This window comes from Podarcis raffonei, chromosome 8 (assembly GCF_027172205.1).
Source record: "Podarcis raffonei isolate rPodRaf1 chromosome 8, rPodRaf1.pri, whole genome shotgun sequence".
NCBI lineage: Eukaryota > Metazoa > Chordata > Lepidosauria > Squamata > Lacertidae > Podarcis > Podarcis raffonei.
In genome coordinates this window covers 1,027,775-1,045,689 of record NC_070609.1, presented here as the reverse complement: position 1 = coordinate 1,045,689, position 17,915 = coordinate 1,027,775, and the positions used below count along the sequence as shown (strand labels likewise).

At 44.1% G+C, this 17,915-nt stretch overlaps 2 protein-coding genes across 4 annotated transcripts in view; both read right to left on the bottom strand.

Moving 5' to 3' along the window:
• Positions 1–3,712: 3,712 nt before the first annotated feature.
• The window catches only part of LOC128420148 (zinc finger protein 420-like), a 34,771-nt gene continuing 20,568 nt past the window's right edge, over positions 3,713–17,915 (bottom strand). For all 3 annotated transcript variants that reach the window (XR_008331986.1, XR_008331987.1, XR_008331984.1), the window contains one exon: positions 3,713–3,892. The gene's annotated coding sequence lies outside the window, so the exon portion shown is untranslated. The remainder of the gene's footprint in view (positions 3,893–17,915) is intronic.
• Positions 3,973–17,915, bottom strand: part of LOC128420162 (zinc finger protein 883-like) — a 36,427-nt gene continuing 22,484 nt past the window's right edge. Inside the window, exons 2-6 of the mRNA XM_053401676.1 lie at positions 15,669–16,172; positions 14,965–15,046; positions 14,284–14,366; positions 13,838–13,964; positions 3,973–5,761 (exon numbers count right to left, since the gene is read on the bottom strand). Of these exons, the coding sequence (XP_053257651.1) occupies positions 4,275–5,761; positions 13,838–13,964; positions 14,284–14,366; positions 14,965–15,046; positions 15,669–16,082 (2,193 nt within the window). The 5' untranslated portion in view covers positions 16,083–16,172 and the 3' untranslated portion in view covers positions 3,973–4,274. The remainder of the gene's footprint in view (positions 5,762–13,837; positions 13,965–14,283; positions 14,367–14,964; positions 15,047–15,668; positions 16,173–17,915) is intronic.

Genomic DNA, 17,915 nt, shown 5'->3' with positions numbered 1-17,915 from the left:
TAGAAAAAAGCAGCAGTAAGTACAGTGTCTCAAAGATGTAGCGTAACATCTTTACCTTAAAAAAAAAAAGTAATTAAACATAACAATTGGCAAAGAGTCTATTAACTGGATTTTTTTAGTGGCAAGGGGGACAAGGAAACCCATCACAGCAGGCCTGCGGTGTTAAAAATCTGGACAAGAGATTTCTGTACATCTCAAGTGCAACAAGAATGTATTCCTTCCCACCCTTTGCTTGAGAAGTAAAACTCTGCAAGTGTTTGGCTCCAGGGTCCCTTGAGAGAGAGTTGGTTCCGACTCTCTGAGCAAAGAGGAAGGAAAAGGGGGTTCTGCATGACCCCCTTTTCTAGGGGTGGAGGAGAGGGATTGGGCTCCAGGTCAAGAGAGCACCTTGTATCCTGGCACTGAAAAGACACCCTCCCGACACACACTTTGTGGCATCTCCTTTTGGCAAAGGGTCAAAACATAGTTCCAACTTGAAAACCACCTCCCCTCAATGGGCTTTGCACTACAACTCCCAACCGGGCCTGCCAGCAGAAGGCAGGGGGGGTGGAAACAGCCGTCCAAAAGGTCCGGCCAGCTCCAGAGGCGACCCAAGGCTGCTCTCCAACGGGCGCTGCTCCAGGCATCTGAGTTGCCCAGTTCAAGGGAGCTGGTGGGACTAAGAACCGGGGTTCCTGAATTGCAGGGGTTGGACTAGATGAGCCTGGAGTGTCCTCTTCCAGGATTCCTCATCTGCCAATGCCACGGCTGGAATCTCTCCCAAAACTGCCCCCCCTTTCACAAGGTCTTCCCCCCCCCCCCCGCGTCTTAAACTACCCTTTGTCAGGTGTGCATGCAGGAGCCAGGCCCTGTGACCAATAGGACTCTGCAGGACTGGGGCCTTCCTAAGTTTGTTCTGGAGAGGCAAGGTGCGGCCTCACAGGTGAGACCACTTGGTAACTCGCTGCACCTGGTGGCAAGAGCCAGGAAGGGATAGAAGGTCAGCATTTTCCCTTCGGCTCTTTGCCACAGCAACACGTTCCCTGCCTTGCTGCGTTTGGTTCCTTGACTACTTGCTTCTTGATCCTCGGAACCTTGGCTTCCTGATTCCTAGACTCCCGTTCCTGCTCCCACCCTGCCATCTTGCCCCCGGTCCCGACGTCCCCAGCCGGGACTTTGATCGCGCATGAACTGGACTGCGACACTTGGACTGGCAACCATCTCCAATCTCCTTGCTCGACACTCCCAACTGAAAATGCATTGCATTCTGCTTCCTCCATGTGCCCAATTCTTAAATAGGCTTTATTTTAAAATTGGCGGGGGGGGGGGGAGGTAGAGATGGCTTAGTCTTCCAAACAACCCTTTATCCATTATAATAATAACAATAATAAATTATTTATACCCTGCCCATCTGGCTGGGCTTCCCCAGACACTCTGGGCGGCTTCCAACAAAATATTAAAATAACAGTAATGCATCTAACATTAAAAGTTTCCCTAAACAGGGCTGCCTTCAGATGTCTTCTAAAAGTCTGGTAGTTGTTTATTTCTTTGACATCTGATGGGAGGGCGTTCCACAGGGCGGGTGCCACTACTGAGAAGCCCTCTGCCTGGTTCCCTGTAACTTGGCTTCTTGCAGTGTGGGAACCTCCAGAGGGAACCTCGGTGCTGGACCTCAGCATCCAGGTAGAATGATGGAGGTGGAGACGCTCCTTCATTAGTTCGTAGACAAGCTTCCCAGTGTAAGGAGAGGAAAGCAGACCCCTGAGCCCAGCCTGGCCCCCCACTAAATTCTGCCCGCATGCCTTGAGACCCCAAGATGGGCGGAGGAAGGCCTGGGGGGCAGCTGCTGGCTGGGACTTTGATTGGGGCAGGGTGGGGGCACAGGGAGAGGGAGACAGGAAGACCAGCCAGGGGGTGGCACTGGGGGGATTTATTCACATTGGTTTTCTACCCAAAAGCCACCCCCCCAGCTGTGAGGAGAGTGGCGCCTCCTCCATGAATTCCTCTTCCACTCCCAGCCACTCCGCTCAAACCTTTGCTAAAATCCTGCTCTCCTCGGGGGGCCACTAGGGGGCGCATCAGAAGATGGCTGACAATAACATCTCTCCGACCCACACGAGGTAATTTGGAGGCTATGATGGGAGTAATTAGCCTCCCTACCCCCCCCGGATGGTGGGGGGGACTGCCCTTGCCTGCTGTGCCCTATACCACCCCCGAATTTGTGGGGATGGGGGCACTAGGCACAAAGCCCTCCTGTGGGATTCCGGCGCTCCTGGACGCCGTCCCTGATCCACGCCACTAGCTGCAAGAACTTCAAAAGAAACAATTTGGATGAAGGAATGCACATATTTCAAAGAAGGAGGGGGAGTAAAGACTGCTAACAGAAGAGATCTCTGATAAAACAAGACAAGAATAAAACATGAGAAGATACGCCAAGATACGGTATGGCAAATGACTGATGGGGGAGGGGGAAAAAACTTTCCTTTCTTTCCTTATGTGATTAAACAAGAATCCCCTCCCCTCACGAGTCAGAAATGTCGTTTTAAGGACTTAAGCTGTGGATTTAAGGCTGTGTGGAGATAAACTTTCGAACCAAAGCGTGTTTTAAGAAGAGCGTGGAATGTATAAGAGCTTAGGAATGACGCAGTTAAAAATGCCGTCGCCATATTGGGAAGTTCTGTCGGAGGTCTTGAGTCTGGGAGGAGAAAGAGAGAAATAGAGCTGTTTATATATTGTGGGTGAAACTCCTCAGAGGGTCTTAAGAGCGACAGTTTTGCGAGATTAATGATGGAAAGAGCAATGTTATCTATGAAGGTGATGATATATGGAAACCATCTCGATTTGAGGATTGGAAGAACGGAAAAATTCACACAGGATTATTATTGGTGTTTATCAGCTTAAGGAGACTATCAGAAGAGATCATAAAGAAAAAAGAGAAAATATATGAACAAGATGTGATGTGGAAACAGCAAGATAAGACTGGATAGAATTATGAACTCTGTTTGGACTGATTTGGATTGATTTGGACATTAACGCAGTAGCAAGAAGATGATCAGAATCCCCCTTCGGATCTTGAAATATGGGTCCCCCCAACAAAATTTAAAATTCGGCTTTGTAATTCGGAATTTATGTGATGTGATTTAATTTGATATGATTGGCCGGTTAATAAAAAATAATTTTTAAAAAAATCCTGCTCTCCTCCCTCCTCTCCGTCTCAGAGGCTGGGCTTTCTGTCTCATCTCAAGAACCGCCAAAGCGCCCGCAATTGCCTCTTATCTCCCACCCAAACCGTCCACAGCAATCCTAAGCGTCTCCTGTTCTGATTTTTTGGTCTCCTTTTCCAGCTTTTCAGACTTCTCTTCCCTTCCTTTCATGGAGACATCTAGTGCTTCTGTTTTCTTTGTGAGTGTCTCTACTTTAGTGGTCAAATTTGTCACTATTTCACTATTTCTATCAATTCGGGCTAATAGCTTCTCCAAATTTAACACAGGCCTGGTGTAAACTGTTTTTGAACTGCCATATTCAAAATCTCCCTCTCCCTTGTTCTCAAAGCAGCCTATTTTCCAGCAGCACCTTATCAGTTTGTCAAGGCCACAGAATAACTCTTTCCCAAGAAATCCTGTTTCCTGCATTTTTCCAGCCCTCCCTCTTCCTTCCAGCCTGATATCCAACACACACCAGCTGTTTAACATAAAATCCAATTTCTCAAATTAAGATTCAAATTAAACAAATAAACCAAATAATTACTTTAAGAGATGAACCATAAAACAGAAAAAAGAAAGAATGTGTTCAAGAGGACATAGCAGTTTAGGTGTCCAGATAAGAGTGGTTGTCTTGCAGGAATCCAATTCTCTTTAAGTGGCTCAGAGTAGAAGAAATATTTTCCTTCAAAGAGAAACAAACTTGTCCAAACCTTTCCCATTTTGGCTTTTTCAGTGAGCTCTAAGTCCTTTTAAGAGCTCCAATTGTTTTATGAAGAACTTTAAAAGCCAGTGTGGTTAAGAGTGGTAGACTCATAATATGGTGAACCGGGTTCGCGTCTCCGCTCCTCCACATGCAGCTGCTGGGTGACCTTGGGCCAGTCACACTTCTCTGAAGTCTCTCAGCCCCACTCACCTCACAGAGTGTTTGTTGTGGGGGAGGAAGGGAAAGGAAATTGTGAGCCGCTTTGAGACTCCTTAGGGATGTGATAAAGCGGGATATCAAATCCAAACTCTTCTCTTCTCTTCTTCTTTAAAAATGAGACCAGACTTTCATAAATCTCTCCGATCACACTCTTGGCACTAAAATGGTTTCTACCCTGTGTGAATTCTCTGATGGGAAATGAGATTGTTGCTTTGACTGAAGCTCTTTCCACATTCCACACACTGATATGGTTTCTCCCCTGTATGGATTTTGTGATGGGCTGTGAGACTTTCTTTCCTGGTAAAGCTCTTTCCACATTCCAGACAATGATAGGGGTTTTCCCCTGTATGAATTCTTTGATGGGAAGTGAAGCTTATTTTCCAGGTGAAGCTCTTTCCACATTCCATGCACTGATAGGGTTTCTCCCCTGTATGAATTCTTTGATGGGAAGTGAGTTTCGCATTATTAATGAATCCCTTTCCACATTCCACACACTGATATGGTTTCTCCCCTGTATGGATTTTTTTATGCGAAGCGAAACTTTGTTTCCAGCTGAAGCTCTTTCCACACTCCAAGCACTGATAAGGTTTCCCCCTTGTATGAATTCTTCGATGAGAATTGCAATCTGAGCAATTCCTGAAGCTCTTTCCACACTCCAAGCACTGATATGGTTTCTCCCCTGTATGAATTCTTTGATGGGAAGTGAAACACTTTTTCCAAGTGAAGCTCTTTCCACATTCCAAGCACTGATAGGGTTTTTCCCCTGTATGAATTTTTTGATGGGCAGTGAGACTGGAGCTTTCACTGAAGCTCTTTCCACATTCCAAGCAATGATAAGGTTTCTCCCCTGTATGAATTCTTTGATGGGAAGTGAAACTGTCCTTTCGAACGAAGCTCTTTCCACATTCTGCACAGTGATATGGTTTCTCCCCTGTATGAAGTCTACGATGAGAAGTGAGATGGTAGCTGTGACTGAAGCTCTTTCCACATTCCGTGCACTGATAAGGTTTCTCCCCTGTATGGATTCTTTGATGGACCGTGAAACTTTCTTTCCTGGTGAAGCTCTTTCCACATTCCAAGCACTGATAGGGTTTCTCCCCTGTATGGATTTTTTGATGGGAAGTGAAATTGTCCTTTCGACTGAAGCTCTTCTCACATTCCAAGCATTGATAGGGTTTTTCTCCTGTATGAATTCTTTTATGGGAAATGAAGCTTATTTTCCAGGTGAAGCTTTTTCCACATTCCAAGCACTGATAGGGTTTCTCCCCTGTATGAATTCTTTGGTGGCAAGTGAAACTGTCCTTTCGACTGAAGCTCTTTCCACATTCTAAGCATTGATAGGGTTTCTCCCCTGTATGAATTCTTTGATGGGCAATGAGATGGGAGCACTGACTAAAGCTCTTTCCACATTCCAAGCACTGATAAGGTTTCTCCCCTGTATGAATTCTTTGATGGGAAGTGAAACTTTCTTTCCTGGTGAAGCTCTTTCCACACTCCAAGCACTGATAGTGTTTCTTCTCAAGGGGATTTCTTTGATGGGAAGTGGAATGGGGGCTCTGACTGAAGCTCTTTCCACAGTCTGAAACCTGATATGGCTCCTCCACTGTGTGGATTTTGTTGTGGTCTCCCTTGTTCTTCATTTCCAATTCATCACCACCTGAAACAAACAAGAATTATATTAGAGCCTTGGGAAGAAGTGCAGTCCCAAATTATGCAGCAATGCTCATTAATGTTTTGAACAGGAAAAACTGAAGGGAGTTAGATGTTATAATGTTCCTTTGTTCTGTAAAAATGTGTAGTTTCATATACAAATCAAGTTGAATATTGGATGTTTTCTCTCTCTTTTTTTTTTTTTTAAATATTTTTTATTAAACAGTTTTTATAACCACACAAACATAACATAAATACAACAAATACATAAACAAACAAAAACAAAACAAAAAACAAGTACCATTTCATATCTTAATTTCTTATACCTTTCTTCCCCGACTTCCTCATGCCTCCCTTTTCTGTATTCCAGATTCTAATCAATTACTCAGCAAATCTTCCCTTATTTTACTTTAAATTTAAGCTAATCTTCCTTATTCTCCTTGTCTTAACCATTGCTAATAGTAACCATTTACTTTCCAGTCCAACATCATTCTAACTATCATTCATTTTGTAATATTTCTTTAGATAGTCCTTGAACTTTTTCCATTCTTCTTCCGCTGCTTCTCTTCCCTGGTTTCGGATTCTGCTCGTCATTTCTGCCAAGCCTATGTAGTCAATCACCTTCATCTGCCATTCTTCCAGTGTGGGTAGATCTTGTGTCTTCCAGTACTTTGCAATGAGTATTCTAGCTGCTGTTGTAGCATACATAAAGAAAGTTATATCCGTCTTTAACACCCCTTGGCCGACAATACCCAAGAGAAAGGCCTCTGGTTTCTTAGGGAAGGTATATTTAAATACCTTTTTAAGTTCATTATAGATCATTTCCCAGAATGCCTTAATCTTCGGGCACGTCCACCAAAGGTGAAAAAATGTACCTTCCTTTTCTTTACATTTCCAACATTTATTATCAGGCAAATGGTAAATCTTTGCAAGCTTGACTGGGGTTATGTACCACCTATAGATCATTTTCATAATATTTTCTCTTAAGGCATTACATGCCGTGAATTTCATCCCGGTGGTCCACAACTTTTCCCAATCAGCAAACAAAATATTATGACCAATGTCCTGAGCCCATTTAATCATAGTTGATTTCACCGTTTCATCTTGTGTATTCCATTTCAGCAGCAAATTGTACATTTTTGACAAATTCTTAGTACTGGATTCTAACAATTCAGTCTCCAATTTTGATTTTTCCACCTGGAAGCCAATTTTACTGTCCAATTTAAACACTTCATTTATTTGGTGATAGTGCAACCAATCTCTCACCTTCCCTTTTAATTTCTCAAAACTCTGCAATCTCAGTTTGTCCCCTTCCTTTTCCAGAATTTCCCAATATCTTGGCCACTTCGACTCCATATTTAACTTTTTAACTGCCTTGGCTTCCATTGGCGATAGCCACCTTGGAGTTTTATTTTCCAACAAATCTTTATATCTGACCCAGACATTTAATAGTGCTTTTCTGACAATATGGTTTTTAAAACTTTTATGTGCTTTAACCTTGTCATACCACAAATATGCATGCCACCCAAAAATATTGTTAAAACCTTCCAAATCCAAAATGTCTGTATTTTCAAGAAGCAGCCAATCTTTTAGCCAGCAGAAAGCTGCCGCTTCATAGTACAGTTTAAAGTCTGGCAGGGCAAACCCCCCTCTTTCCTTTGAATCCGTTAATATCTTAAATTTAATTCTGGGCTTCTTGCCCTGCCAGACAAATTTAGATATATCTTTTTGCCACTTCTTGAAACAGTCCATTTTATCCATTATTTGTAATGCTTGGAACAAAAACAACATTCTTGGCAATACATTCATTTTTATAACTGCAATTCGACCTAACAAGGAAAGCTTCAAGTTTGACCAAATCTCCAAATCTTTTTTCACTTCTGTCCAAGTTTTTTCATAATTATCTTTAAATAGGTTCACATTCTTAGCTGTCATATTTATACCCAAATATTTCACTTTTTTAACCACAGTCAACCCTGTCTCGTTCTGAAACCTTTCTTTTTCAACCTGTGTTAAGTTTTTCTCCAATACCTTAGTCTTTAACTTATTCAATTTAAATCCTGCCATTTGACCAAACTCTTGAATTATTTCCAAAACTCTTTTCGTACTAGCTTCTGGCTCTTGTAATGTAAGTACTAGGTCATCTGCAAATGCTCTCAGTTTATATTGTTTAGCTCCGACCTGAATCCCTTTAACCAACTGGTCCCTCCTAATCATATTAAGCAAAACCTCCAAGACCGATATAAAAAGTAGTGGGGAGATAGGGCACCCCTGACGTGTCCCTTTTTCAATCTTGAACTCTTCTGTAACCACATTATTTACAATTAATTTTGCTTTCTGTTCAGAGTATATTGCACCTATACCGTTTTCAAACCCTTGGCCTACCCCCATCCCCCGGAGGTTCTTCAACATAAAACTCCAAGATATATTGTCAAAGGCTTTCTCGGCGTCCACAAATATCAAAACAGCCTTAGTGTTTATATTCACTTCCAACTTCTCCAAAATGTCAATTATATTCCTTACGTTATCCGACAAATGCCTTTTCGGGAGAAAGCCCGCTTGGTCCCCATGAATCTCCTCCATCAAAACTCTTTTCAATCTCTTTGCTAAAATATCAGCAAAGATTTTGTAATCCACATTTAGTAACGAGATGGGTCGGTAGTTCTTAAGTTGAGTCTTTTCAGTCTCTGTCTTTGGTATAAGTGTGATGTAGGCCTCTCTCCACGTGTCGGGTGCCCTTCTCCCCTCCATAATCTCGTTGCAGACTTCCTTCAAAGGTTGTATCAACCCTTCCTTCAAAACTTTGTAATATTTGGAAGTCAGTCCATCCGGTCCAGGAGATTTGCCCAACGTCATACTTTGAATGGCATCTTCTATTTCTTGTGCTGATATCTCCTGGTTCAAAATTGTCTTACTTTCCTGCGGAATCTTTTTCAGCCCATTTTTCTCGAGGAATTGTTGTATATCCATTTCTTTCTGCGGCCCTTGTGTGTACAGTTGTCTAAAGTAGCTCTGAAAACAGTTCCTAATTTCCACTGGGTTACATATGTTCTTTCCTTCCACTTCTATGTTTGTTACCGTGTTGAGTTTTTGTCTCTTCTTTATTTGCCAAGCCAATAACTTGCCACATTTATCTGCAGATTCAAAAGTCTTTTGTCTCATTTGTTTAATTTTCCATTCTATTTCTTGATTCATCAGTTCCATGTATTGTGTTTGATATAATTTAATTTCTCTTAAAATCTCTTGCGATTTTGGCTTCAATCTTAGTTTCCTTTCCCCTTCTTTTATCTTTTCCAAGATTTTCTCTTTCCTCTCATTTTGCTTTCTTTTCTTTAATGTATTTTGTTGTATCAAAAACCCTCTCATCACGGCTTTACTTGCGTCCCATACTATTCTTTTTTCTACTTTAGTCCTTAAGTTAATTTCAAAATAATCTTTCAAAGTTTTTTGGGCCTTCTTACAAATCTCCTCGTCTCTAAATAAGGTGTCATTCATTCTCCATCTGAAGGAGCCAGTTGTTGTTTGCTTCATCACCATCTTTACTGCGTTATGGTCGGAGAAGGTTTTTGGGCAGATTTCCACTTTCTTTATGTTCGGCGCCATACTGCTAGTCACCCAAATTTGGTCAATCCGTGTCCATGTCATTTTGGCTTCAGAAAAGAAGGTTCCCTCTCTTTCTAATGGGTGTTTTGTTCTCCAAATGTCGATCAAGTCCATATTGTCAGTCATTTCAAAGAAAGTTTTTGGTAGTCTTCCGTCTTTTGTAACTACCTGTCTTTGTGCTTTGTCCATATTTGTTGAAACTACTCCATTCATGTCACCCATCATAATTAAATTGTAATCCATGTAGTCCATCAAAGTCTCATGCAACTTCTTAAAGAATTCAGCTTTCCCTTCATTTGGTGCATAGATTCCCACTATCAAAAACTTTTCTCCTTGAGATTGAATTTCTATTGCCAAATATCTTCCTTGGTCATCTTTAAAAATTTGTTTCGGTTGCAAATTTTCCTTTGCATAGATCACCACTCCTCTCTTTTTTACTCTGTCTGAAGATATAAATTCTTGTCCCAATCTTTTATTTATTAATAATTTTCTATGTGCTCTTGTCACATGAGTCTCTTGTAAACAAATCAAGTCCAATTGGTCTTTCTTTAAAGCATGAAATATATTTTTTCTTTTTCTGGGAATATTTAAACCGTTACAATTCCAGGTTAAAAGTTGCAGAGCCATGATGGGGTTATTTACTCTTTCCTCCTACAGCTCCCAGTTGTTGTTCCTCTTTTGTCGGTGGTTCCGTATCCGTGTCTAATGGTCCCTTGCTTGAAGGATGCCCTTGTCCTGGAAACGTCTCTTTCTGTAGGTCTTCTTCGTGTTCTCCTAAGAACTTGTCTTTATCACTCACTGTCTTTATTCTTCTTTATTCTTCCCCTTGTATTTAAAAGACAAGCCTTGGGGAAACTCCCACCTGAATGGTATGTAGTTCCTTTTCAGCAGTGTCACCAAGTCCTTGTAAAAACCTCTTGCATCCAAAATACTTTTGGGAATATCTTTAAAAATCTCAATATGAAAATCTTCAATTTGAAGGGTTGTTTGGTAGTGCAGGTTCAGTATTTTGTCTCTCTCCTCCTTTGACCTTAAAGTTATTAAACAATCTCTGGGTCTGTTCTTCCTCTGCCTTGTTCCCAGTCTAAATGCACTCTCTATCTTAAATTCTTCCTTATCCAGCTCCTGCTTCCAAAAGTCAGAGAATTCTTTTGTCAAGTAATCCACCAAGTTATCTCCTTCCTTTTCCGGCACAAGTCTGATCCTTAGGTTCCTCTCCTTGCGTTGCATATCCTGCATAGAGAGTGCCAGCTCGTACTCATCTAGTTTCCTGTACACCGGTGGAAACTTTTCCTCGGCAGCAGTTGCAATTTCTTTAGCTTCCTCAGCTATCTTTCGTGTTGTAGATGAATCTTCCAGTAGTTTCCCAATTGCTTCTGCATTAGAGTTCACTTTGTTCCCAAGGTCAGTTATACTTTTTGTATTTAAATCAATTTTCCCAGAGATTTCTTCAATTTTCTTATTTGTTTCAGCAACTTGTACTCTAGTTTCTGCGCCTTGCTTTTTTAGTTCCTCCAAAGAGTCATTTATTTTCCCCAATACCTTAGCAAATGCTTCTTCTGAAGACATTATTTTCACTTTTGCCTTTGAGACAGCTGCAGTTCCAGAGGCTCCTGATACAGAAGCCCTTCTTTGCATAGAAAGATCGACTTTGTATTGTCTACCAGATCTCAAGGTTGTTTCTTGTGAGTCCTCTTTCTCTTTACCATCTGCCATAACGAAGTCTTTCACTCAAGGTCATTCCCACACTCTTAAGCTGTCAGAAAAAAATTCTCAAGTTTTAAGCTCCACTTGTTGCTGAAACTATTCACAAGTCCTCTAGAGGGCATAAAGTCAATTCTTTGCCTTCAAGTTGGTCCCACACTTTCCAAAAACAAACAAAAGCCCTCCTAGTCCCTTTCAATTATTCTTTTTTCTTTTTAAAAGATCCAGATCAATAGTGTCCTGCAAATAACTTTACTGTGCAACAAAGTAAAGTATTTCAAGTTGAGAGTAGCCAAAGTCAATATTACAGTTACTTTTTAACCTTCTTGTAGCGACAGTCCTTAGCCGGTTCCTTTTCTCCGGCAGTCCGATCCCCAGGTAAAGGAGCAGCGGTAAACAGTTCAATTTCTTTTAAACAGGCAGGAAAACACTTTAAAATCTTCTTCCCCCCCCCCTCCTGCCTTCGGGGGAGGGAGTTCTTTGCTTGGTGGTGGATTTCTTAGTTCGCACAACTCTCCTGTCAAAAAGTTACAGCTTGAGTGCCTTTCGCTTTGATCTTGCTACAGAACGGAAAGCAGACTTCCTTTTTAGTGCTTATCCGTCTCGGTGCCCAATTTCTTTAATTTTAACGTCCAATTATATTTTAAAGTTCAATCCTACTCACGGAAAGTTGTTCTTTTTAGTCCAAATTCACCGGAAGAAATCAGCGCTCTCCGCTAATGGCGACGCGGCTTCGCTTCGCAGGCTGGGTGAAAGCGACTCTCAGCACCGCTCCACACACCCTCCGCTGTTCCGTAGCCTTTAAAAAGGCTATTTCACAACGTCGGGGGGGCGCAAAGGTGCCCGCCGAGTCTCCAGTTCACAGGCTACGCGCCTGTGATTTTTGAGGGTCCCCGCTCCGCCGTGGCTGCAGGACCCGAACCCACGAAGCAGATCTCTCCCGGAGCTCCGGGAGAAATCTGCCATTAAGCGCTGGCGCTAACCGGAAGATGTTAGATGTTAGATGTTTTCTCTCTTAAGTTTTTAAAAGATAACTGCACAGCTTGACTTGGTAACATCATTTTGTTCAAACTTAAATATGGACCTGTACTATATTCATAAATAAAGTGTGCTTTTATTATTATTTAAATGGTAGCCAATGAAGGAAAGTTCCCTGTTCAAAATTAAAATATATTCGATATGCTAATAAATAATAAAAAATTATTATTTATACCCCACCCATCTGGTTGGGTTTTCCCAGTCACTCTGGGCGGCTTCCAACAAAATATTAAAATATAATAGGCCTTCACATATTAAAAGCTTCCCTAAAGAGGGCTGCCTTCAGATGTCGTCTAAAAGTCTGGTAGTTGTTCTCTTTGACATCTGCTGGGAGGGTGTTCCACAGGGCAGGTGCCACCACCGAGAAGGCCCTCTGCCTGGTTCCCTCTAACCTCACTTCTTGCAGGGAGGGAACTGCCAGAAGACCCTCGGAGCTGGACCTCAGTGTCTGGGTAGAACGATGGAGGTGGAGATGCTCCTTCAGGGATACTGGACCAAGGCCGTTTAGGGCTTTAAAAGTCAGCACCAACACTTTGAATTGTGCTCGGAAACGTACTGGGAGCCAATGTAGGTCTTTCAGGACCAGTGTTATGTGGTGTCAGTGGCCACCCCCAGTCACCAGTTTAGCTGCTGCATTCTGGATTAGTTGGTAGTTTCCAGGTCACCTTCAAAGTAAGCCCCACGTAGAGCACATTGCAATAGTCCAAGCGGGAGATAACTAGAACATGTACCACTCTGGCGAGACAGTCTGCAGGCAGGGAGGGTCTCATCCTGCGTACCAGATGGAGCTGGGAGAGAGCTGCCCTGGACACCAAATTGAACTGTACCTCCATGGACAGCTGCAAATCCAAAATGACTCCCAGGCTGCACACCTGGTCCTTCAGGGGCACAGTTACCCTATTCAGGACCAGGGAGTCCTCCACACCTGCCCACCTCCGGTCCCCAATTTGGATGTTTTCTTAAATTATCGACATCACAGATTGCAGCAGAAACTTGTCATATCAGCATTAGTATTATTATTCAAGTTTCCTTACTTAAATGTTACATAACATGGAGAAATTACAGGGGACAAGGCAGGGGGCCTTCTCGGTAGGGGCACCCACCCTGTGGAACGCCCTCTCATCAGATGTCAAGGAAATAACGATGCAACTGTTAGAGGACTTCTGAAGGCACCTCAGTATTGGGAAGTTTTTAATGTTTGATGTTTTACTATGCTTTTATATTTGTTGGAAGTTGCCCAGAGTGGCTGGGGCCACCCAGTCAGATGGGCAGGGTAAAAATAATAAAATTATCATTATTGTTACTACAGGGTTCACTGCCTGAGATTCAAAAAGCCTGGCTCTGTTTTGGGATGGAGTTTGTTTGGTTCAGTCATGGAATCTGTGCCATCTCCAATGTCAAGCGACTCTTTGGTCAACCAGAGAGAGCCAGAAGGAAGAACAAAAGCAGGAAACTTGACTGAAGCTACTTCAACATCCCAAATCACTCTGAAGCCTACATTTAAGAAGGCCTGGGCAGTTCAGACAGCCTGATCATGGTTTTAAATGACAGAACTGGAGGAAGAATATTCACAGGGAAAACAATCAATAGCCATCCATCCAAGGTTTGCTGTGGGAGTGTTAACATCCCAGGTGCTGTGGGTGGCGCTGTTGAGCCCCATCGAAATATCAGAGGTTCATCATCTAGAGAGATGTCTTGAATTACAAAACAGATAGGATGATCCAATAGGGAGCCTTACCAAGAGAGTCCAAGATCCCACGATTCTCCTCCATGACCTCCTGATGCAGAGCTCTCTGGTCAGGATCCAGCAACGCCCACTGCTCGTCTGTGAAATGGACAGCCACATCTTCAAAGCACACTGGACCCTAACAGAACAGGAAAAAGGCTGTCCTCTTAGAGAACATTCACTTGGCTCTGTTGTTTTCTACAGCGGCCAGACCCCTCTCTGCCTTCCTCATCCCTCTCTCCTGCTGCAGCTTCTGCCTCGGAGTCTGGGCTGCTCTCTGCCACAGACTCCCTCTGCTCCCTGAGCCCTCTTCCCTCTCCAGCTTCAGACACCTCCTCCTCCTCCTCCTCCCAGTCGGCTCCCTCTTCTCTGGCTCCTCCCACCATTCCTCTGCATCCAACTGTGTCCAGCCAGTCTGCATCCCAGCGCTCCTTCCCCACAAGGCTCCTTCCCCCTACCTGATCTGGGTCCACAGCTGCTGCCTCCCCTCCACCACCATGAAAAGATGAGGGAGCAGGTCTTGGTGGCATCATTCCGTCTCCTGGGAGAGAAAATGTAAGTGGGAAACTGTAAGTGCATCTCCAAGTACAGATGGGGCTTGTCAAAGTCTCCCCTGCTAGCTTCCGGTTCCGCTCTGCTTTAATGGAGGCAGCGGGAGATCGTTGGCAAAGGAAAAACAAGGATGACTGAGGGTAATTCTCCTTGCAAGTTTCCCCCAGGGACAGGGGGGAACGGGCTTCACTCCCAGTTCGTCTCGGTACCAGGTTCCGGCTCCGGCATGGATTGCGGGAGGCAGGGAGGCACTGAGTGCAAAAGCCCTTCTCCTGCCGAAAACCCTCCTTTGCAGCCATTAAGAAGCAGAGGTTCTCCTGTCAATCAGAGCTCAATTTGGACTAATGTACAGGCATTGCTGGAAGAGATAATAAACTGTGGAATTGAACCAGCTTCAGTAAAAGTCTTCCCAGCTGAGTACATTTGGACATTTGTACCAATTTCATATAATAGTTGTGCAAAAATACATCTCCCCCCCCCTCTGGGCTCCAGGTGTCTTCCCCCATAAGATGTAAAGAACTCAGAGATTAGTTTCAAAACCAAGAGAATGTGACAAAACGGGGGAGAAAACACTCCTTCCTCCTTACCCAGAGGCCTCACTCTGGCGTCCAGCGGAGTCTTCTCTGCCTCAGAAGAATCAAGACCCATTTCTGCCAAAAGATCCTTCCTCTGAAAGAGCAACAAGGATTCAAAACAGAGAATGGAGAGAAGGGTTAGAGAAGGAATGGCAGAGGCAAGCGCTTTCGGGGGACAGAGGTGAAAGCTGCTTCCTGCTTCTGCTAGACTGGTGTCTGGGGTTGGCTGCCAGGACCATGAAACATTGGTCCTCAAGGATCTTCACTGGCTCCCAGAACGTTTCCCAGCACAATTCAAAGTGTTGGTGCTGAACCTTAAAGCCCTAAACGGCCTGAAAGGCCCACTGTACCCAAAGGAGCATCTCCATGAACTGAGGTCCAGTTCGGAGGGTCTTCTGCTGATTCCCTCACTGTGGTAAGTGAAGTTACAGGGAACCAGGCAGAAGACCTTCTCCACAGTGGCACCCACCCTGGGGAATGCCCTCCCATCAGATGGTAAGGAGATAAAAAACTGCATAACTTTTAGAAGACATCTGATGTCTTCTTATGCTTTTATATGTGCTGGAAGGCACCCAGCCACATGGGTGTCATAAATAATAATAATATCTGTTCCTAGATGCTTTCCAAAAAAGGATGGGCCATTAGGAAATGATTTGGGAATACTCTCCTTCCTCTTTGGAGCCCCTTGGGAGTATCCAGAGGAAAGTCTCTCTCACCTGCTGCTCTGCCTGCTTCCTCTCCTCTGCCTGACTCAGGAGGAAACCTTCGGCCAGGGCCACTGCCTGGGAACTGGTCTCCGCTCCGCATTCCCTCACCCAGCTCTCCACCTCCAGAGGAAGGACAGCCAGGAACTGCTCCAAGATCACCAGGTCCAGCATCTCAGCTTTCGTGTGCCTTTCTGGCTTCAGCCATTGACGGCAAAGGTGGTAGAGTTGGCTGCAAACCTCTCGGGGTCCTTTGGCCTCCTGGTAGAAGAACTCACTGAGCTGCTGGCTCTGCACCTCTGAGCAAGGGGTGTCCTCCTCACCCAGTTCCTTCTTCACAGAGTTTTCCCAGAATTCCCCACTGTTCCCAGTTTCCATGGCATGGCCTCTTCCTGCTTCAGGGCCAGCTGAGTCTTGCTCCTCCATCTGGGCTCCCAGGAAGTCTCCAAGAGATCGGAAGGAGCCCCTTGGTCCTCTGCCAAGTTCTGTGTGTCGTAATGCAAGCTGCAGCAAATCCTATGAATCAAACACATTCTTCTATTATAATATCAAAGCACAGCGAAGAGAAGAAGAATGTTCCCTGAGCAAGTGTAGGGAGAGGAGGAGGAGGAAGAAGTCATAACTGTGAATGACAAGTGAGTCATTTGTATGAAGTGTAATTTGGAGCCAGGGCAATAGTGGGGGTCCCTCCCAACCCCACTTCATAGTCCAGAGCTTCACCCCAACCCAGCCATATCTGCTTGGGTGGCTTGGTGAGCAGCAGGGCTCATGTCTAGCTCCAGCCACCGTCCCTTTGGCACAGACAGGATGTGGCCATGGGACTTCCTGCTCTGGATCCGATGGGAAGGTTGCAATGCCCTCTGGGTGGAACTGCCCTGGAAGACGCCTCAGAAACTGGACCCAAATGCAGCGGTTGGGTTCTCAACTGGATTCCTTGTTTTACTAATGGCATTTCTATCCCATCTTTTTCTCCAACAGGCTCCAGGTGGTGTCCGGGACTGGACCCAAGAGGAATGCTGGAGACCCCCTTCCCTCCTCCTGAACCTTCCCGAGGAGGACAGTATAGATTTACAACAGTGGTTTGCAGAAGGTCATAGTTCAGAGGCTGCAGAGGGGAGAAGCTGGGAAATATTGGGAGAACAGCAGGAGGAGGAAGCAGCAGCACCAGGGGAGAGACAGCTGACAGACTCTGTGTCTTCAGAAAGCATTCCTGACCCTCCTTCTCCCAGGATCCAGCGTGCATTGAGAGTAGGAGAACAGGAAGCTCAGAGGCAGAAAGCACAGATCAGCCGACGCAGGGATGACGTAGGAGAGAGAGAGGGGTGGGACTTTACTCAGAACAACGCCATTACTGCAATGGAGAGGCGCTGTTCAAAGTCTCTCTCTGTAAATATTGAATAAAGGACTCGGCCGGAACTCTTCTTGTTGTCTACTTCTTGGCTGGCCACTGGGGGAGGGATGGGATTCCCGGAAGCCTGACAGGTGGCATCTACCCCTCCTCACTGAAGACCCACGAAAATCCTTTGGAATACATGTAGTTCCTGTTTTAAAGACCTGCATTGGTTGCCAGTTCATTTCTGGGCCTAAGTTCATCAACAGAGCAAGACTTTATATTGTTTAGTTGGCAATGGAAGAGGAGAAAGGCCCATGACTCACCCTTAATCGAAGCACAACCACAAGGGCTTTGCCATGTGGAATGCTCTCTGTTCGCTCTGTTCTGTTTCCCCTTTATTTTTGGTCGCGTTCAAACCAATGCATTAACCCAAAAGTCATACGCTGACCACTGATAATGAACCTGATGTGGCAAATTAATTATGCTGCTTTTGTGATATACAAATGGCATGAGAAGACTTGCTTTATTTAATTCTATTCTTTATTATACCTATGATCCTTCTTTATAAAACCCAATAAAAAGTTATTCAAAAAACAAGAGGAAACAACACACACACACACACAGGCTCCATCTGTGTTGCATCTGATATGTTCGCAGGCTTTAAATTAATCACCAGAAAAGGAAAAGGTTAGCAAAGAATATGATAGGAGAAGACCAGAAGGTTTTGGTGGCGGAAACAGGGTTTCAAACAGAAAAGGAAATATTTGTGTGTTACTGTGACAAATACCAGTTTATGTTGTTTCAAAATAATTATGTGCTGAAATTAAAGCATATGTCAAGGTGGGAGATGCCGAAATATTTATCTCATTTTTCATGGCAGGGAAAATGTCAAGTTAAAATTAAGGTTCTTGCAAGATGCCAAGGAA